Genomic DNA, 21,956 nt, shown 5'->3' with positions numbered 1-21,956 from the left:
TGGAAGTTGCTTGAAAAGGTTTCCCATGTGCTTTCAAACAGAAGTGGTAAGTGACAACTGCTGTTCTGAGCTTATGATCAGCAATCAGGCTGCAGATTTGCCAGGGCAGTACCTGACACCAACATGAAGAAGGGGAGCTGGTGCCTAATTACTTTGTAAGATTCTGGATGGACTTTCCTCATCAAGTGCTTGCAAGCATTAATATTGAGGGATGCTTTGCAACACGAGGTTTCTGAATTACATCACAGGTTTTTCAAGGATGTTAGGTAAACAAATACTATTTTAGCAAATTAAACTGGATACCACTTTATTTTTCTGTGATCAGAAAATGTAAGGGAAAATCATCTTACAGTAAAATAATTGCATAAGTGCATAGCATTTTGAAGTAAGCATTGCCACACTTTGACCTGTCCTTTTTGTTACCTTCTGTTGTAGAAGTGATCTGATTGTTTCTCCTGAAGAACCAAAGGTGATATGAGCATCTCTGCAGTCAGTGGAGTTTCTTCCATGCCATGAAGGAGTGTTTTATTTTTTCTCTCCAGTTTTTTAAAGATTTCTTGAATATCTTTTTTGGAAGGACTTTAGTAAAACCAGCAGAAGAAATGAGGGGAATAGACTTGGATCACCTTTCTAATAGCTTTCATCACTAGAAAAATCATGCTTCATGTGCGTTACTTAATATGGCTATTTCCAACAAGCTTTTTCTGTTAGTAAATGGATATTTCTGCATTCCTTAAGACACAAGACACTGGAATCTGAAAGTAATGGGCTGATTTGGGTGGTGGGACTGATTCTTTTTTTAAAAAAGGTGGGTGTTGGTTTAAAAGGCATAATTGTAAAATTGGCAAAGAATCTTTTACACTTTGTGGTTCTAATACTTGAAAAATAAATGCCTCGTTGCTCTACAAGTAGAGTTAATGGGGTGTTTCATTTAAACCTGTTGGTTTAAATGTTATTGCAGAGAACTCTAATTATGGGGGCAAACTATAGGCTTCTGTATCAGGTTCTTGTAAATGTAATTCCTACAGGGACATTCTGTAAATTGAGACGTCACTATGATCTTTTCACATTTTCTCTAAAAACACAAAACAAGGCAGGTTTTAAAATGTGAAGATTTGAAAGCGTTATTTTTTCATGGACAAGAGGAAAACCTATTGTTCTCCTAGATGATGTATTTATGAATTTTGCTCAGTACAGAAATAAATCATTTAATTGAATAAATTAGACAAATGTGGTAAAAAGATACTGCAAACTTGATTTTTTTAGTTATATCCATGTTCACAGTACTTTAAGAGATGTGTATGCATATGTGCACACACGTGTGTGCACACACAAGGAAGTACCTTGTTCCGAGTCCTGTAAATTGCTGCTGTTCCCAGTGATGGAAGACTTTTCCTTTGCCTTATCAGACTGATGAAGACTGTGTGAAACCTGAAATATTTGATTTTTGGATGATGATGCAGGTTTGGAGATTTTTTTGGTTTTGCTCGTTTCAGAGCAAATGGAAAAAGGTCATTGTGCTTTTTCTGTAGTGTGTGGTTTTTATAAAGCAGTGCAGTTTGAGTGATAAGAGGAGCAATGCAGGTTGCTCTCTCTTTACTTTGATGCTGATTTCTACTGTCATTGTTCCATCCCTCATTTTTGGTTGCTGTTGCGCAGAATGTAAAATCTTGCACGTTTTTGTGCTTTGCTAAACAATGCTGTTGCAAGCAGAGCTCGCTCTAGGTAATTGAGTTTGAGGCATCAACCAGGGCTTGAGGCATTGCCCTCTGAAGTCAGTGAGAAGATCCTTGGCTAGGGGAAACAGAGGTTAATGGGGTTTCACCTTCTGCTACCAGAGAATGTACCGTTAAGATTCCTGCACTTGCCTTTAGTGAGCACTGAGTGAGGCTTCTAGGAAGCTAAGAAATTCTTCTGAGACAAAAGCTGAAGAATTTTGGAAGAAATTTCTGCTGTTGCCAAGTGTTCATCTTATAGAGGAGATGGGATAAAAGCAATGGAAATGCAATGAAAGAGACTTCATCTGCCAGAATATCTATGGAAGGGAAAAAACAGCCATTCAGTCAGAATGCTTTCAATAGTAACTTGTGACACAGTAAAATGAATTGGGTTCCTTTCTTGCTTTCTTTAGTTTTTCATGTACATAGCCACAATATTTTGAAGTGTCCAAAATATATGTAGTTTTTCTTTAAAACTATATATAGCATGTAAGTACCAAATAAAACTTGTTTGAAATACTTATTTCTACTTATATTTTCATTTTCTTGCATAGTCGAAGCAGGAGTCAATCTCTCATGGAAAACTTCTTGCTAGTCCTGGTCTGCTTAAACCTTTGCTTCAGGTTTCCTCTAATTTCTTTACTAGAAAATCAGTACAGAATCACTTGCAGCTCAAAACAGAGCAAAGAAATAGCCAGTAAGATTTGGCTTCAGTTTTAAGTCTGAGGATTCATTTAGGCTCAGGTTTAAATTATCTTCATCATGATCTCTTTAGGCTTGGGTAAGAATTACAGAGCTCTGTTTATTGTGAGACTTGCATGAAGACTTGCTCTGCTGATGAAGGGCCTGCTTCATTTCTCATGTGTATTTTGGGTTTGGGTTTGAAATGTTTTTTAATTTTTTTTTGTCAGGGCTGGAATAAAACCAACATACCATCACATTCAATCCAGGTTTGCTTCAAGCGAGAGAGAGAATTCTTCTTGCAATTTCTGGGTTGTCCCTAGCAGTTACTTTCAGTAGTAACCTGTTAGGACTTTTCCACCTTTAAACTATGGGTCAATTCAGTTACTTTCTAAAGTCTCTGGAGTGTGCTCTGAAATAAGGGACATGGAACAGGAACAAAATAAAGATGAATGCAGGGTAATCTGTGTGCTTGAGAGAAGCCTCTTCAGTGGAACTGGCCTGTTACATGAATAAAACCTCATTAATACAGTGCTGGTTTTCTGAAGGGGGCTGAAGAAACCAAACACAAACCATGGAAGATTAACCAAGTATAACAGGTGTTTTTCAAACCCTGTTTGAAAAGGAACGTAGCCATGTTCTCAAGCACACAAGCAGTTTGCCAAAGTGTTCCAAGAATTGTCTTCTGACCTGCTCCAGTTCTTGTTATCAAAACATCTCTTCTGTATGATGGAACTGCAGGTAGCTGGTAAACTTCAACTACAGGAACCAATGAAAAGAGTTGTCTTCTCTGAAAGTGCAGGCTTTTGGATGTGGTAAGTTTTCGTAAGCCATTCAGCTTAAATATTAACTGTCTTCATGGCAAATCGCTGCCCTAAGGAGCTCTTGAGTTTCTTCTGTTTGTTGACGGACTTGCTCAAGGAGTTTGGCCATTTGGCTTTTTCTGAATGCTAATGAAAATTCTGGATCTGAAGAGAAAAAACAAGTGTTAGTCAACCTGCTCTTTTTCTCTATGTTATAATGAAGATGCTTAGAAAGCTTATTTTTCAGGTTAGATACGGTTGATGGTTCTTATTTCAATGCACAGAGAAGGCAGAACAATATTCTTCTACCACATGAAGCAGCAACAAATCCAGTTTTCATCCCTACAGCCATTCAAGATTGCTGCTAAATTCTCCTGATTCATATGTCTAAAGCTCAGTTGCCAACTTCAGCCTTATGCAGCAGCTGCATATCAAGACATAGCAGGGTCTTGACTCTGACTCTACATATGTATAGGTATTTATATACATTTATTACCATATTATAACTCTCATGAGTACTCAACTTCTACCCAAACACAAGACTAACTAAACCCAGAAAAATATAAAGGAACAGATTTAATAGTACGAAAAAGAAATGAGAATTCCCAGTTTTAGTATCAGCTAATCATACAATTTGCTTATTGTCTTGTTTTATCAAAATAAACTAAATTGATAGTTGAAAAACTTTTCGATTGCATCTATTGCCAAACATTTTTATATTGATAAAAGCATCTGTACCTGAAGTCCCATTTCCCTGTGGACCAGAAAGCCTTTAGCTTTCAAACAAACAAACACAAAAAACCTTCCTGCTTTTATTCTGCTCCTCCTAGTTACTTTAAAACAGGTGAGGTAACAGCTATCCCTGAAATTATTCTGTTTGCTTAAGTGAACAGAGCTAGTCCCCAGAGGAATTTGCTGGGCACTGTCAATGATGGGACTCGATGATATTAGAGATCTTTTCCAGCCTTAATGATTCCATGATTTCTGTTCCAAAGCAGTGCCTGTTTGCTGCTGCTAAGTGCAGGCAGCCTCTGCCAGTGCCCTGGGGGCTCAGCCCAGCAGGAAGAACATACCTTCTCGTAGTCTGCAGAACGTGGAGATGCCCAGCTGCTGCAAGCGGATCTCTTGGTGGGTAAGAAAATTCTTGAGGTAGGCTTGAATCTCTGCAATGTCATTTTTCCACAAAAGCATCATTTTTTCTGCATAAATGGGAGAACCACTGGAGATCAATATGAGCCTTTAAAACACTTTGAAAACTGATTTTTGTGACATTTATAAGATGATCAAGGACTCATCTACCTTCAGCTACAGCCAATGTTACTACAAAGACTGGCAAGGGAGTTCCCTGTACCATAGCTTCTAAAGATACTGCTGATACTTTGGGTAAATAAAACACTTAAGTGGGTTGCTGTGCTAGGAAGCTGCTCCTTGTGCAAGGTGCATGCTGATTTACAGACCTACTGACCTGTCCACGAAGTGATTATGCTGTTGGACTCTGTTCACTACCACAGAGTTCTTGCAAATCCTTGATGGTTGAAATGAAACAGATCTGCATTTTCCCTTATTATGGATTTCAGTTTCTTTCGCATCTAAGGTCTAAAATCTAACCATACCTTTCTAGAGAATGTGGCAAGAATCATCTGAACACCTTTTCCTTTCAAGTCTTAACAGCTTTCAGCTGCATGGGACAAGTATAAAGCTCTTTGTTTTCTACCAGTAAAAATAATGCTTTTTTTATTCTCTCTCATTGAAATTCGTAAAATTTTGGCTACATTCTTATAAGCCACTTCCCTTCACTGCTCCTGCTAATCTAGTCTAGAATTACAAGAGCAGGATTTGGTTCAGTAAGAGCTTTCCTCTTGCTGCTCAGGGAGCAGAGTTAATCTAAAATTTTGGAATACAATCTCTGCTCCTATCTGTGTGGAATGCCATCACATTGTATACACTGAGAAGGAAGGTCAAACAGAAAGATGTAACAGTGACCCTTGTCTGAAACATATTCTCATCTTTCCCAGGGTAAAGGGTATCTTATGTTCTCCCACCTTCCTACTGAAGTTGTTTTTAAGGACCTCAGAATTGGCCACAGACTAGCCCTGCAGAATGGCAGTGCTTGAAGAAGGCCACAAACATATGAATCAGACCTTTATGGTCCATTTTCACCCCTGGACTTTCTCATGCATTCAAGCACTGTTTTACTTCAAGGGTGACTGTAGGCACTGGTACGCTAATAAATTTGTAGAGACCGCATGGGGGATGCTATAGGAACATTAAAGGTTATTCAGTGTCCAACAGTCAGCTCCTTTGAGTAAAGGCTAATTTCACTCCAGACATCAATGAGTCTCTTTCAAAGAGCAGTTAATACTGTGTGACAGTTACCATGACCTATCATGTGCTGGATGATGGAGGCAGCTTGAAAGGATAGTTCAGTATGTTCCAGTTGGCCAGCCAGTCTCACCAAGCATTTTGCCAAGGGTTCATCCATCCATTGCACCATGCATAATGTTGCTTCTTCTGGAAGACAGAAAGATAATACAGTAGTCCATAAACAGAAACTCCACCAGTGTCAGAAATTCAGCTGAGAGGTCTACAGAAACCATATTCCCTAAACAGGGGAATCCTTCATACAACTGGAGAAGTGAAAGTGCTGAGCTTGTGTAATAAGTATGTTTAGGTTGTGAAAAAGACTCATGTCCTGAGGTTATGCTTTCAGTAAGGCAGGACCATGAATTTGGTTCATATTTTGTTTTGTGTTCTGAAAGAATGAATCACTTTATGTATGAGATCCACTCTTGGCCTAGTGGGCTCAGTCTGACCAGCAGCTGCTGGGCACCTCTTGCAAGATTAAATGTGACATGTTGCCAGTTGCATGGCCATTATGCCAGCTACAAGAGATGACTTGTTTGACAGACAATATCCGATGCAGAGGCATGTTGGGAAAATTCACAGTTCCTTTCTGCCATGAAGATTGCTGTATGTTTCACAATTGCCAATTTGGGATCTCTGATTAAATCCATGTGCAAAATATTTCAAGAGAAAAGAGCTATTTTGTATTTTAGTGGGGGTTTTATATTTGTTTCTGCTACTGTAAAATTAATTCAGCCTAAGAAACTGGGAAATGTTACAAATAGAAGTAGACAAGCCACGTACAGCAGTAAAGCTCAGGTAAAAGAATTCTAAGTAAAAAATGTTTAGCAGTTCAATGAAAGAAGGTGTAGACAATAGAGTCCATGTGTCCTGCCAGGGAACCAGATCTTGCTCTTGACGCTTGTGGCAAAACTGCCAATGAATTCAAAGGGAAAGACATGGGCTCTATGTCCACCTGTGCTTCATCTCCTATTAGAATTAAAGACATGTATGCTTCTCTGAGTGAGCCATTTATGGTGGGGCTGCTTCCCTACCTTGTTTTGCTAGCTCAGCAAGGCAAGATGTCACGTAACACAGAGACTCTTCGTGAGTGTCAGTAAAAAGCATGGTCTGGAGGAGACCTTCAATACATGGGCTCTCAGTGATTATCTGCAACAAGAGAGAGATTCATGTTTAGCACTTCTGTTATGTTTTAGTGGTGTTTGAGGACTTCACAACTACTCTTACAATACAGGACTAAAACATCAGTGATGGAAATGTCTCCTCCCAGATGTACCACTACCAGGTGACAACACTTTGGATTGTTCAGACATCATCCGATTTGAGGCCTTTCTCGGGGCTTACTCTGTCTGTGGGATCTTCTCATCATTCTGAGCTCAAAGAATTTCCTGACCTGTTGTATGTTAGTATTAAGCTGTATTGGCTCAAGTCTTGCTGCAGAGGTGAATAAGCTGAGTTCTCAAGGGCAAAGCACTGGGAAATGTGGAAGGATTTTAGATTCTCTTATCTGCCTCCAGGTCTTTGAAAACTTTCTGGTGTTGAAATACTCTGATCTGCAGAAATATGAGATGACCTCTCACTAGCAAAGGTGGGTTCTGTTCCTGGAGAGAAATGTTACAAATTAAACATTTTCGTGTATCCCTTATCCTTTAGGTTGAATCTGCTATGCCAAAAGTGGTGTTGGACAGCACATCTCTGTACTGGGGTGTATATGTTATAGAGCAAGTTGAAAATAGGAGACTTAGCCTATGCTGACCTGGATTAAAAGCACATGAGACCAAGAAGTTCTGAATGAGTCACCTGGAGGTGACTGCTTACTGGTGAAGTTGAATCACAAAGTCATCAGCTCTCTGGGAAGTCCTAATAATGGAAGCAGCCCACACCTCTGTAAGTGAGCTCAGGTGTTTATTGACAAAGGGAAGATTCTTTTTTTTTCTCATTTTATGTTGCAGTTTTTAACTTGCTGGTTCAAGGTTGAGTCAAGACTTGTGCCTTTCAAGCTCCCACACTCTGTTCGTGTCCTGCTGGCATGAAAACAACACTGGTTTTTTCCTCTTGTGCCAAGGACTCTTAGTGGGTTTTTAGGGAGCAGTTGTTAGAAGTGACCCTGCAAACCTGGCACTACCACTCATGTCTGTGTATTCACTTATGCAGCAAGAGCTCAATACTCTATAAAGCTTTATGAAGGTGAACCAGCTCCCTGCCAATGACTGAATAAAGTCACAAAATTCAGATATTTTTTTAAAATGACCATATTTGTCAAACCTTGAAAGTATGCTCCATTTTTACTCTTACTGTGGGCCTTGAGTTTGAGGGAATCTAGTTCCCTGAAAATATTGCACAAGTATTAGAAATTTATGTAATTCTTATCTTAGTACAAGTGAAAAAACTCATACTTTACCTTCTGGCTAGTTTAAATCTCTGGAACTTGTGGTAATTGGATCATGAACAAAGGGGAAAAATTAACTAAGCCTTAAAAAGTGTGTACTAAGATGGGGGACAAAGCAGAGACAATGATTTAGGTTTTCCCCCCCCAGTATTGATTGTTACTACTTTTACTATTTGATCAAGGTACTCTATAAAAGCAAGGAGAAAGGAAGTGCATCTGTGCATATGGATTTCAAAGCAAAGTCAGCAACAGAGATCTTTATAGCATTTTGGCACAACTAGTAATTTGCCTAACAGGCAAAATGTACATCAGTAGCTAGGGTTGTATTTCACAATGAAGGGCAACTGAAGCATGAGAACTAAGATATAAAGATCCAGTTTATGACAGACCTCAGATTGTCCTGGATAGTTCCTTTAATTAGTATGAAATGTCTTTGCTAAAAGAGCATTTTATACCTATGATGCAATCATTTAAATTAGTTAACCACATCACTCATAGGACAAATTAGATATTTCTTATTTTATATGAATAAACCCTCCCTTTCATTATGGCACATCATGTCCTTTTATTCATACATACTACTTTATGTAGAGTATTCTTGGCATACTTTTAATTACCCACAGAAAGATATTTTGTTTTAAAGGCTGAACTCCCAGGTTCAGTGAAAAATACTGGCTACCTACCTGTCTGTTTTTGGAAAGGCTCAGGTTTTTGATGATACAAGCAGTATGTCCAACAATCATGGGGTCTGTTTTATGCACTGACAGTAACATCCCCAGGCTCTGCAGTAGCTCAGCACATGCCAAAGTGTCCTGAGAAGAGTAAGCAGTATCTCAATTACATCCAATCTGCACAATACAACACAATTTTGCAGTGAGCTCTGTAAGAAGGGCATTAGCTCATTTAAGCCAACGATGTGGCTGGGTCCAGTGGTTTTTCTCTCAAATATGGTCTACTGACTGGCACTGAAGTACAGAGCACTTGCTATGCAAGGCTGGAGTCTGTATGGTCCTGTAGTTCATTTTTGTTTGCATCAAATGCTTCCAAGAGGTTGTTGGTAGTCAGGGGAAGCACGTGTGCTCCTGACTGGAAGGAGAAGTGGTCAGAGTAGGCATGAAAGGCAGAAGTATATGATAAAGTAGCAGTGGCAGTGTGTTCTTGAGTACCTCAGCAATTTACCTTGCCTTACAGGCTCTATATTTAGATCAGTTTGTGATCAGGCACCACATAAGTAACACATTCTGAACATCTTCTGAGTTTACACATATGTCTCTTTGCTGTCTGATGCATATTTTAGAGGGACTTCACTGAATGTAGTCTTCCTCCAATTACCACTAATATTAATTGAATCATAGAATGGATTGGGTTGGAAGGGACCTTAAAAGTCATCTAGTTTCATCCTGCTGCCATGGCCCCATTCCTTTAGACCAGGTTGCTCAGAGCCCCATCCAACCTGGCCTTAAACACTTCCAGGGATGGGGCATCCACAGCCTTCCAGGGCAACCTATTCCAGTGTCTCACCACCCTCACAGTAAATAATTTTTTCCTAATATCTAATCTAAACCTACTCTCCGTCAGTTTGAAGCCACTTCCCCTTGTTCTGTAGTATCAGATCTTCTGCATTTGGATTACTGCCCAGGTAGTTGCCTCAATAACAGGGGGCACTGCTGTTTGTAAGAGAAACTTGACCTTAACAGGCTTTGGGTTAGGTCTACAGTTAAAAGCAAAAGATTTCCTCTAGGGAGTGGTTTTTTCCTTCAGTCTCCTTCCCTTAGGAATTTGAGCTCTTCATGCAGTTCTTCTGTTTGTTTGCAATGAACTGTATTATTTGTACTACTTTGAAATTGAAGCACATTAGCAAGAGAGTTTAATATAAAACAAATCATTGGTCCTATATACACCTGCAAAAATTGCATAATTCTGAAACCTGTGAAGTGTCAGGATCACTAAAGCAGCATTGAAAGGCAGGTGTCATTAAAAGTTAGCTAAACTTGCATCTTTCTTTTACTTAAGTCAAATTGCAAAAGTGTATCTTATTTTCTTTTAATATCAGCTGACATCTTCACTTACATTCATTTTAAGCACTGTCACAACCAGAAATCCCAAAATAAAACATGAAAATAAATGGAAAGGGCAGTGCTATGCCTAAACTCAGGGTATTTCAAGAATCCTATATGCACACATGGCTATAAATTTTCTTCGATCTTATTTTTCCTTCTATTTGAAGGTAGAAATAATATAATTTTAGACAATCCAATTAAATTACCATTGATGACTGTTTTCTGTAGTTTTGGACCAAGTGTCCTCTGTTCTGTGTAATCCCATCAGCTATGATACTTATATCTGGTTTGCTACAGCCTGAGAGGAGGAAATCTTCTATGGACTATAAATGAACTTTCTAATACATAGTGACTGCCCTGCCAAGTTCTTCTGTTTATTTAGGACCTACATTAGCAAGTGAGAGTACTGTAAATTTTGCTGAACCTCTTTTAAGGCTGGGATCCAGCTTTTGTTTGCTAGCTCAATCCTGCACAGTGCAAGAAATCATGTGAAAACTGTGAGCAAAAATTGATTGAGGGGTTCAGATGGATATAGATCCAATTTCTTCCGAGAACAGAATATTGGAAAAAAAAAATAGGCCAGGAAAAGCATTCCAGGAGCAAGTGTGTTTACAATTGTAATGCTGCACTCGCACTCCTTACACAGGGATTTCTTGACAAGATAAATATTATCCCCCATTTACCAGTTAGCAAGATGGGAAGGCAAAGTTATTTTGTACCTGAAGTGGAGAGTCAGTGGCACCATCTGGAGTACACAGCTCCCTGCCACCCTGACTTCCAGGTCTTTGCTCAAAGGCAGTTTGATTTAAAGGACTGTTTCCTCACAAAGCCTGATTCTTTAGTCTTTCAAGGTTGGGCTGTCCTTGGGAGAACTGAATAAAAGTCCCCCTGAAAGAGGGAAGCTTTCCAGCACTTGCTGGGAATCCCTGTCAACAGCCTGGCCAGGGGATTGCTGAACAGGACGTGAAGCAGGGAGAGGAGCTCCTGTGAAGCATTCCTGGGGGGTTTGCTTCATGGTAACGAACAGGCAGATGGATTCTGCCCCATTGTATCCTGGGTAGTATTTGTAATAATTCAAGCATCACTTGACTTGGTTGTAAAGGTTAGCTTTGTTCAGTGGTTTGTTTTCTAACAGTTGTTCCCATGGAGAAGTCCCTCTTTCACTCACAGAGAATTCAGCCTGAGTTAGAGAAAGAAACGTTGAAAAGATCTGAAAAACAGGCCAGAAAAGGCATGGAGGTGGGGAGGCAGGATATGAGTAAGGAGAGGTCAGCCTCTTCTCAGAGTGCCCAGGGCTTGCTCGCACAAAGCAGCAACATTTAGTAGTCAGGGACAGCCATGTTTGCTCACTAAAACAAATCTTGAGATGTAGATACTTCTCACTGGAGGATAAAGCCTCAAGGGTGATGCTTTGCTTTCCAGCCTCCTGCTGCTGACCCTTTTCCCCCCATGAAGGATGGGCTATTTCTCTGCTGGTGTTACAAGGCTGAGCTCTCAGTGCCTTTGCTCCCACTGATGCTGCTCCATGCTCTTTGGAGATGGGGGTTTGAGTCACTGGTAAAGGCAAGTTTCAGGATTGGGCAGGAAAGGATTTACTGGTACTCTTTGTTGGAAGAGCAAAAAGTGTAAATGGTGTTCGGGGACAAGAAAAACAAAAGTGAATGAGGACAATGTTCCATCATAATGCCTCGTACTGAGTAACATTTTTACTGTGCAAATAGCTTCCAACTAACCTAAGGTATTTAAATTGTAAGCTTGTTGAGAGCAAGTTGTGTCTTGATTGTATGAGGCAGTTTGACAAGCAATGAGGATGCTTGGTGCTCCTGCAGCCAGCACAAAACCTATGAAGTCACTGTGCCTTTGAATAGCTGTGTCCTCTAGTTGCTGCTTCCCAGGCATTGAGCTTTTTTTTCCAGCATGTCCCAGAGTCAGAAGAGGTGCAATTTGGTTTGTACTGTGCTGTATACAGGCAATTGAGCTGCAAGGCACTAGCTTCCAATACCCACAGTAAATTTCCAACTGAGCTGAATGTACTTCAGCCACATGAAGCACCTAAGCCTAACTATCTGTGGCTACTCAGACTGACTGTCCCTACTGCTTAAAGCAGTATGGCAGGAAAAGTTATCACATTTTTTTGTTTTATGTACCTGACAATCTTAAAATATTGTTGTTAACTTAAAACACCTATCAAAAAATCTTTCATATCTATGTTCCTAAGGATGTCCTTAATTACTGTAAAGAAAAAGCACCTTTAAAAATAATAAGTTGTCACTATTTCTTGTAGCTTATTTCTACTCAGAATTCTTTATGTATTTGCATAGTGTTGCACTGGTAATAGTGTTTACCCTGAATGTGGGCAAAAGAATGATTCTGTAACTAAGACAAGAGGAGACAGAGTCCTAACAAAAGTCCTAGTGAATTAGCTAAAGATAGTCAAGATTTCAAATTCTATTAGCCTCTCCTTGCTGTTTTGATCCTAATTCAAAATAGGTTAAATTCCATGTAGGGAATTAATGTGTATTTGCACTGAAATGCATCCTCTAAATTAGTTTATCTGCTTTTCAGCGTGCAGGGAAGCTCCCTGGCCAAGAAGTAAGTTCCTCATTTGTCCCTGTGGTGGCAGTCTGTCATGGTGCTATGCGAGTGTCCTGCCCCTTGTACACCCATCTGGAGACAGATGGTCTGGGGACTGAGGGGACCAGAGGGAGCTGCAGGGAGAGCAAGGCAGTGTCCACGTAATCCAAGGAATCTGACACCCATCTCCCCCTCTACCCTCTTGTTGGTCTCTCCTTTCAATCCCACTCACCCCAACAGATAGGTTCCTCGGGTAGTTAGTGACAGTGTGGCTGCAGTGAACAAAACCTTGTTATTTTGGGTGGGAGAGAGAAGTGTTGGGAAGTCTCCCAGAGCCTATTGATCATTCTCAATATGCATTTCATATTCAGTTTTTCCATAAGACAGTGTTACCCCCGGTGGTGGCCAGAACTAGAGTTTCCCCTCTGACCTTGGGAAATGACCTCCCCTACCTGGTTGTGTGGGTATTGGGACAGTATCCAGAGCAGAGCGATGGAGGCACGACGCACGTCCTCACTGCCAGATGCCAGGAGAGAGCACAGCTTGGGCAAGACGTTCTCAGCAACCATCTCAGCCTGGATGTCTGCTGGTTTGGGAAGATGAGGTAAGAGAAGTTCAGAGCACCGCGAGGAGGCATTCGGGCTCTGACTCAAACAGTCGACTGTGCCTCAGTGATCAAATAAGAGGGGACCTCCCCATCTCAGTGGGATGGGACTGTGCTAGATGTTCAATTATAAAAATAAGTCCTTATTTGTGCTGGCTTTTCTTGCCAAGGGATTAATACAAGCTTGATGAGAGAAAGTAGGTTTGAACATCCTCAGCCTGTATCTGAACCTCAGAAAGAAGAATAAGGGGAATTTTCTGAGTCCTTCATCAGCATAAGGCTGAGTAAGAATGTGGCAGCTTTTGCTGTACAGACAGAAAGACCTCCCGAAGCACCACCCATCTCACACAGCTTTGGTTAGCCAGGAGAGAGATCAGCCATCCCACTGGATTGTTAAACCTCACTTGTCCCTGCAGCCTCAGCGAGTGCTTTTGGGCACTAAAAGGCAATGCCAAAGCAGCCAGCAGATGGAGAGGCAGTTCTAAAAGGTCAAGCAGACCAGGGGGTTTCAGCCACACCAAGAAGCAGTGCAACAGCTCCATCACACTCAGCTTCACTGTAATTGTGATTGCTTGAAAATTAACCGCCTCTACATTTTCTAGATGAAAAACTCTACCCTGGACTCTAGGGCTTTAGTACTGAGCATGCCAGTCCTCTGCTTTCATCTCCTGAGCATGGCATAGAAACAGATCTTGGACATTTAACAGGGTATGTTTTTTTTAAGAGACTGACAAATGCTTGGGAGAAAATTATATTTAATGATAGACAGAATCATGCCTAGGGAGGAGATAGGTCATCATTCAAGCAGCAGTTTCAGGAGACATTTTGTCCTAATCAGGTTTAATGCTTAGGAAACATGGAAGGGAGATACACTTAGCAACTTACTAAGGTTCTATGCATAAGACAACCTCTGCTGCCTTCCTCATTTTGTTCAGATACTTCCTCTCACTACCTAGGAGCTCTGAGGCAGATTTAGCTAGGATATGCACTACACCACACCTCCCTCTTCCCTTAATATCCAGTTAAAATGTTGAAAAGAAGTTATTCTCTTTACTTTTAATATGAAAGGTTCCAAGTCCACTGTGCTCACTCTGAAAGGCAGAGAGAGAAATAGGAATAGTGTGGTTTGTTTACTCAAAGATGTTGCTTACCACTGGTAGCCAAATTTCTTAGGCAAACACATGCCTGGCTTGAAACCTGCTTGTGCCAAAGAGGGAAAAAAAAGAAAAAAAAGCATGAGAGAGGAGGGAAAAAAGAGCAATTTAAGCAATGCATGTTCTGGCCTACTGTACACAAAATAAACATGACAACACTAGCAAGCTATTACATTCTCTTCAGAGAATAAATTTTGGTGCATGATTTTTTTCTCAGTTTTGATGAAGTTTTTTCAGCCTCCTAGTATCAATCATCCTGTTGTTGCTGAAGAAGAGCCAATGGAGTTCAGATGTTGGTTTTATTTTAGAATGTCAGATAAGTTATAGGAAAATTAAGGGAAAAAAATATCCCATTTACTTTGCTTTTTTTTCACCTCCCTCCTACACAGCATTTCAAGTTCCACCCTTTAAATCCTGAACTGTGGCTTACTGAAGTTCTTTTGAAGTTTCTTTGAAAGCAAAATTTTTAAGATGTTATTCCTTGAAGCCATGTAGTCAAAGATCCGGATACCAAAACAACAAAAAAAAGTAGCATAATAGATGCTTCAGACACTTTCTGCCACAGACACAATGATCAAAGACAGAGCCTGGACAGGGCAGTTCACACATGCTGTTTCAAGTTAATAGCACACAGGCCATCCTAGTCTAAAGGAAGTGTCCAGGGCTGTGGAACAACTTTAATTATTTCCCTTTGCTTTCTCCATACATTGACCTTGTAGAACCTATGTATCTTCAGATGTAAGTGCCTTTTCTTATGGGAAAGTTGCTGCATACACACCTGTAGAGTAGAGCAGCAGAATGATGCAAGGCTGAAACTGGAAGACCAAGTTTATAGCTCTACTTTGATGCTAAGCCTTTACACAAAGGGAAAGCTACAGCTTTATCTTGTCCACAGAGGAGGCTAGGAGAGAGATGAGTGTCCGCAGCCGGAATCTGTCGCCAGGTCTCAGCAAGGCTTTGTGGTGCTGAACATTGGCTGCCACATTGCTTAGGGCAGCACAGCTGTAAAACTGCAAAGAACCAAGACAAAAGGAGAGAGAGAGGATGCTACAGTGGTGAGATGTTGAAGAGAATACAAATAAACTGGAGAAATGCTCAGTTTTAGAGCTGATGAAAATGAAGCACTTTTTCACCTTAAGTGTGTTTATTGGGTAGCTACAACATGTTACAGCTACTGCAGCAGTCCTGCTGTGGCACTGCATGCTGTACAAGCCCATCAGGACCCTGGCTATTTGGGAGGGCACTGTGCTGCTGCAGTGACATTGCTGCTGGCACCTAAGGTCATCTGCATCTGCTGTATTACATGTTTGCATTGATTTCCTCAAGCTGGATGTACTTATTGCCCTAACATGCCAAGAGATCATTTCCAAAGGATTTAAACATTAACGCTAGGAGGATTACATATGTAAGAGTATGTATTACTAGGGAGGTATAATTAGAAGAAACACATTGAACTGCAGAGAAGGAAATTTTAAGATGAACCTCAGAGAAAGCTGAAAATTCTGAAATAGTTTGCAGAAAGCAATTCCAGAGGGTGCAGCCCTGCAGACATTTAAAAGAAATCTGAATAGAGATAATAAAACTGATGGAGGAAGCAATCCAGTTGCTACTCAGAGGACTGAATGAACAAACTAGTGGATTGTAAGGCTTACAACTCTGACACATAGTTTTTTCATCAGCATAGTTTTGAACCAAGACCAGCTCTCTGCTGAGTGTGTAGAATCACAGAGAGGTGTCTGTGGTAGGCATAAAATAGGAAGATTTCCAGATATTTGCAATAATAAGAAAAGGATCTTTGCAAGTTATGTCTTCTCAGAACACTTAGTAAAAGTTCTTAGAGTGGAAGATTAAAAAAACAAAGCAAGCCACAAAACAAAAAAAACCCAACCAACAAACCCCAAACAAAAATCCCGAACAAAAACCAGAGGAAGAGACCTATCTGCAACTTGTCTGACGATCTGAAAGGCACAAGAAGGTAGCCATGTTATGGCACTTCTGTGCCATAAACTTTCTCTAAACTTTCTCCTATGGAGGCAGACAAATTACATGCTTTGAATATACATTATGTGACTAAGCTGAGTTTGACTAAGATGCTCTCACATGTTTCCCCACTTCTCTAGAGAAACCTCTCCCCTCCACCTTTTCATATCTACATACTGTGGTTTGTATTCTCCTTACAGTCACACTGTTACTGTTTTAAAATCTGATCTGTTGAGCCATACCTGCACTTCTGAGTCAGGAGATTCCAGCAGTAAGACAAGAACTGGTAGGGCTCCTTCCTTGCATAGGACCTGTTGTATTTTCTCTGGCATTAAAAAATAAATAAATAAAGCAAATAATAATTCTAAAAGTCCTGTAGATGTGTCTTTGCTCTTCCATCCCACTCAGCTGAAGGCACCATTCAAAAGGGATATGCATAGTCTCTGGCTTCTAGAGAATGCTGACATTGTGCAAATATATGCCAGTCAGTGGGATTGGAGAGTATATAATTTAGAGCTTGTGCAATACAGCAGTATGCAGATATTTTAGCAAAATGACTTGCAGGCTGTCTGATTGATTAAGCTTTTGCTGGTTTTATGCTAAAAACTGTTCTGAGAATCTGAATTGCTGGAGAAGCTGAAAAGCTCCGGGCATGATATTAACCATGATTTCTCTGTTTCAAAAATAAATTCTTTTAAAAATTCTGAGCAGTAACAGACATAATAGCCAACTGCGTACGTTCCTGTCAACTGTTTCCTTTCACCATTTAGAGGTAAGAGATGTTACTCATGACTTTATCATTTAGGTCTGTGGAATAATTGTATCATCTAGATAGGCGAGTTTTAATGCTGGTTTGTTTCAGAGTTAATGTATTATAGTGTACATAAATTGCAGAGGATCAAATACTGCTTTTGCTAAAGCTGCCAGCAGATATCCCTGGGGCTTTTAACATCTGACCCATAATAGTTATATTTTGCATCTTCCAACACTGAGTTAGGGATACAAGTAAAAACTTCCTAGAGCTTGACCTTGTTGGATAAGCTTCTGAGATTGCTTCAAAATAGCAGCAAATGTGCTGCTAACTTTTTAGGCCAAGTTATTTCTTTGACAAATGATTCTTTTTGTTCTGTTTCTTTGACTGATTATTTGAGTGTTCATACACTAGCCCCTTGGAGCTGAAAGTCAAGCCTTTCTATTTAGCTATTAGGCAAAAAGGGTCTGTATTAGCTAAACGGAAATCATCACCCTATGGTGTCAACATGAACACCATATGTTGTGGAAAGAATTTGTTGCTCAGACATGCTTTTATTCTTGCCTTAATCCTTCTGAATTATTTTTCTATCAGTGAGAAACTGTCTTTCAGCAATAGGTAAACCATTCAGCTGAGAGTACCTGATTGTGTGAGGTTGAGAATAGCACCAACTGCATTTTGTTGGACTCTGGGATCATAGGACTTGGCAAGAGACAGTAGGGGTGTAACTCCTCGAGCAGCACCGATCGCCTCTCGGTTGAACCCTGGAGAAAAGAATCAAAGAAATAAAGAAATAGTTACTGCCATCTTACCATGAATCAGGAGCAGGAAAACTAGCAGGACTAGTTCTCTGGTGTTCATTTCTCTGATTCTTTGGTATATATCAAAATTTCACTGCATGCTCAAAGGAACTGTTAAAAATTCCAAGAGCTTAATAGGAAAGAAACCAATACATGACTTCTGGATCAGCCATAGATCACAGCTAGTTCAATGCTTTTGTTTTGTGACTGGGATGATTAAAATAAAAGGACTGTAAGTCCCCTTAAACAGGTTAACAAAGTGCTGTGCTTGCCTTGTACCCTTGGTATTCACAGTGTGCCAACCAAAACCTGCAAAATTAACTGCGTGTAAGATTGAATTAATTTAGCAGGGTATATTCAGGGCTAATTTCTCTCTTTGAATGTCCCTGTGTCACTCCTTTGACAGCTACAAATAATGCAGAGTTTTCTAAAGACAGAATTTGACTTAACCACGGGAATTTGAAAAGATGCTTCTTCTCTGAAGTGGAGATGATTCCTTACATGGCAAAATATTAAGTTGTACAGTTGTATTCAACATATTGGAGTACAAGGAGAATTCAAAAAGGTTCTGCAGAGTCCCTCGAGACTCTTGGATGAAAACTTGGGGTGGGGGGGTGAGCTCTTACCACCTGCTTCAGACAGAGGTGGAATATAGTGACCCAGGCACCCCACTCCTGCTTGGCAAGGACTGGACCACCTGTTCTCATCATGGCAGAGAGGAGAGACCACAACAGGTGATACAAAACTCTGTGATCAAAAATAAAAAGTTTTTTGGGTTTTTTTCTTTTCTTTTGGGTCATTCACTAGCTGAAAAGTTCTCCTCTGCAGTCTTTGTTGGTGTCTGTTATTGTGGGCTTGCTGGATTTGTTTTTACATATGTTATTTTCCATTATCCTTCTCTCTGTTCTCATTCTTGTTTTAGTCAGATGATGTGGCTGAACACTGTTTTGTTGACTTAAGGCAGACTGGATGGAGAGATCTATCTCACCAAGATGTGTAACTATACTAACACCTCTGTAAGAGATGTGGCAGGCTAGATCATGTTTCTCTCCAGACCATCTGTTTATCTTAAATAATACAGCCCCTCCACTGATGCCACTGCACCCACTGATGTTCCCTGGAATGCTTTTAGAAGGAAACCACACATTCAGATGCTACTCTAAAGTGGGGAAATCAACATCTGATCAAGCTGTTTGAAAAACTCACCTTGAAACCTGCATTTATAAATTCTTTCTTTCCACTCTGACATTTGTCTGCTTGAAAATTCTTCTGTCAGAACAACTCTGAATGTGCTCCATACTCAGTGCCTCCTTCTTGTTTAGCTTAATGCAGATGTTCAGGCCTCCCTAAACCCTGAAGCTGTGAATGTTTAGTTCTGGTCCTATGTACTCTGAGTAGAGGTCTTATCCCAGAACTGATTACTTTCACTCACAGATTAAAAAGCTGCAGGTAATTGCAAATATGCATGTGTCCTTTGCTGGGTGGACAAATGCTGGTGTTGGAACAAACTAACCTTCAAATCATTTTCATCTGAGTGGGTTGGTTTGCTCTGTTTATTTCTGTCTATCTATTGCAGCAGGTTAGTACCAGACATTCCCCTTTACACATAACCTGAAGTCACATTGCTAAACAACATCACTCTGTACTTAGTCTTGCACGCTCATTGCAGCAAAATTAAAAGATATTACCATTCTTGGATTTAGAATTTTACTTGCCTTAAAGCTATTTAAGAATCTTCCTAATTTGGTTGTGCTTCCATATTTATCTTTTTTGCATGAATGGCTTACTTGAAGGACATGACTGAACAGGATACTTTTCTCAAGCAGGCACTTCAAAATATCAGAGTCTGTGAGTTAAAATTAAAATAAACCCTAGAGAACTGCCTCTTGCGTTAGTCTCATTGGTGTGGTAGCTAAATATAGTCTGAAAAAGAAATAAGTGGATCCAGTCCATCTAAATCCTAGTGAAACTGGGACAGAGATCCTCAACACTGATCAAATTCCAGGCAGCAACCCAATCTATGCACTTGCAGGACTGCCTACCTCTATGTTCAGCAGATGTCTTCCTGCTTAAAACAGGCAAAGGGATATCTCTCTTTAAATCTTCAGGGGCATAACTTCACTGACCATACACAATAAAAGTCCTTCTGGTGCCAGACACCTAAAATTTTAGTGATGCCATACCTAATTCTGACATTTAAATCAGGCAACTTGCATTCCACACAAAATAATGTAGTATGCAGAATTCTTAACATGACTGTAATAGTATACATTATTTTAAAGTAACTTTCAAAGGGATAAGTGTTTAAAAACATGAAAACTAAACAAAATGGGGGGGGGAGAAAATGCAAATCAGCACTTTCATGTAGTTGGATCCTGCTTATCCACTCCCCCTTTTGCAACATAAATACTTAAATGAGAAATTAACACTTCATCATGCTTCTTTCAGTCTTCTGGGAGATCAGGATGCAACTTCCCATGCTGGAGAGGGAAGCTGGCAGAATAAACAGTCATGGGAGGGAAATAAACATTATTCATGGCTTTTATACAGACTTGTCCACAATTTGTACAGTATAATTGCACAGTTTTGATTAGCCAGACTAATCTGATGACCTTTCTTTTGGTAACTGTGGTTGCATTTACCTGTCTGGATACCAAGAAAATATTTTTACCATTATATGAAATATGCCTAATTAAGCAAAAGAAGTTGGTGACAAATGCAAGCAGTACATGATGGATAATGAACTGACTAAAGCCAAATTGGCAGCAAGTTCTGCTGAATGGGAATGCTCACATGGAAGGAGGCTGCAAATGGAATTCCACGAGGGTTGGTCTGTTGGTTTTGAACGACAAAGTTAATACAAAGGTGTGAGTGCAGCACTGTTGATGCAGTGGAGGACTGGAATCTTTTACAAATAACAGATTAGTTAGAAGACTGAAGCAACAGAATGAAACCTTGTACACAACAGTACACAATGCAGGGACACACACTTGGAAACATTTGTGGTAGACCCTTAATTAATTGCTGTCTGCTGAAAATAGCAGCAGAGGAGAAGAAAGGCTAAGTGATTAAGTCAGTTGCAGGATGATAACATTACCATGGTGCAATCACCAAAACAACAAGTGTTATCTTGAGATGTGCCACAAAATATTTTTCCCTAGGTGCCGCAATAAAAGACACAGGTAAGACCCCAGCTGAAAATACTGCACATTTCTGGTGACTTCTCTTTCAGAAGAGATGAATTCAAAATGGAACTCCTGCAGCATTTATGTATATCTTGGGACTGTAACAATGCCTGAGGTCTGTGGTATCACAATACAGCAGATGCAAATGCTCTGTTCCTTTCCTGGAACATATCGTTTACACCCAGAAGGTCTATGAAGATGAATGGAGAGCCTCACTTACAAGAAAAGTCTTAAATGAGCTTGGCCTTTCTCAGCCTAGTAAAATGAAAGTGCCTCATCAGCATAGACATCAGAGAGACAGAACTACTAAAGCAAAAGCCAATGTAGACATTAATTAAGATAAGCTGGTCATGAATACATTTTGGATGAAAATCAGAAAAGGGTTTGTAATCATAAGGGAATGAAGGTCAGAAACACTGAGAAAAATACCTTAACTGGAATGTCGAGAGGTTGAATTTATGATGTGGGAATACCAAAACTTGCTGCAGCATCTTACATCCCTTAAGCCAATTGCAAATAGGTTGTTTCATCATGAAATATGATGTAAGAGTTGAATGGATTCACTGCAGAGGACAAAGGGAAAGAACAGCACACTCACCTGAAACAGCCAAAGTCATGATGCAGGCACAGGAATTACACTGGACAGTGGGATCCTCTGACTCAAGCAGATCCAGAATTGGCTCAAGTAAACCCATTTGGACAACTAATTCTTTGTCAGCTATTCATAAGTTCAAGAAAAAAAAATGGACAAAGAAAAAAATAAACAGTTAATGCTTTTGTGGAAAGAATGTATCATCCTTTGACTGCTTTGGGAATCTATAGTGTGATTATACAAAACAAACCTAAGATGGAAACAGCCTGAAAGGTGCTAACAGTCCCGAGCTTGGTTTTCT

The 21,956-nt window shown here is 40.0% G+C and overlaps 2 protein-coding genes across 2 annotated transcripts in view; one reads left to right on the top strand and one right to left on the bottom strand.

Moving 5' to 3' along the window:
• The window catches only part of MAP7 (microtubule-associated protein 7), a 35,974-nt gene extending 33,735 nt beyond the window's left edge, over positions 1 to 2,239 (top strand). The window contains exon 14 of the mRNA XM_009070351.1: positions 436 to 2,239. Coding sequence (XP_009068599.1) covers positions 436 to 446 — 11 coding nt within the window. The 3' untranslated portion in view covers positions 447 to 2,239. The remainder of the gene's footprint in view (positions 1 to 435) is intronic.
• Positions 2,240 to 3,245: 1,006 nt separating this feature from the next.
• LOC103798107 (vacuolar protein 8-like) overlaps positions 3,246 to 21,956 on the bottom strand; it is a 24,131-nt gene continuing 5,420 nt past the window's right edge. The window contains exons 4-14 of the mRNA XM_009070350.1: positions 21,662 to 21,781; positions 17,720 to 17,842; positions 16,570 to 16,652; positions 15,224 to 15,357; positions 14,345 to 14,382; positions 13,042 to 13,175; positions 8,639 to 8,767; positions 6,601 to 6,715; positions 5,579 to 5,713; positions 4,276 to 4,401; positions 3,246 to 3,367 (exon numbers count right to left, since the gene is read on the bottom strand). Of these exons, the coding sequence (XP_009068598.1) occupies positions 3,246 to 3,367; positions 4,276 to 4,401; positions 5,579 to 5,713; positions 6,601 to 6,715; positions 8,639 to 8,767; positions 13,042 to 13,175; positions 14,345 to 14,382; positions 15,224 to 15,357; positions 16,570 to 16,652; positions 17,720 to 17,842; positions 21,662 to 21,781 (1,259 nt within the window). The remainder of the gene's footprint in view (positions 3,368 to 4,275; positions 4,402 to 5,578; positions 5,714 to 6,600; positions 6,716 to 8,638; positions 8,768 to 13,041; positions 13,176 to 14,344; positions 14,383 to 15,223; positions 15,358 to 16,569; positions 16,653 to 17,719; positions 17,843 to 21,661; positions 21,782 to 21,956) is intronic.

The sequence above is a fragment of the Acanthisitta chloris genome, unplaced genomic scaffold (assembly GCF_000695815.1).
Source record: "Acanthisitta chloris isolate BGI_N310 unplaced genomic scaffold, ASM69581v1 scaffold42762, whole genome shotgun sequence".
Lineage (NCBI taxonomy): Eukaryota > Metazoa > Chordata > Aves > Passeriformes > Acanthisittidae > Acanthisitta > Acanthisitta chloris.
This window is presented reverse-complemented; position numbering and strand designations above follow the sequence as displayed.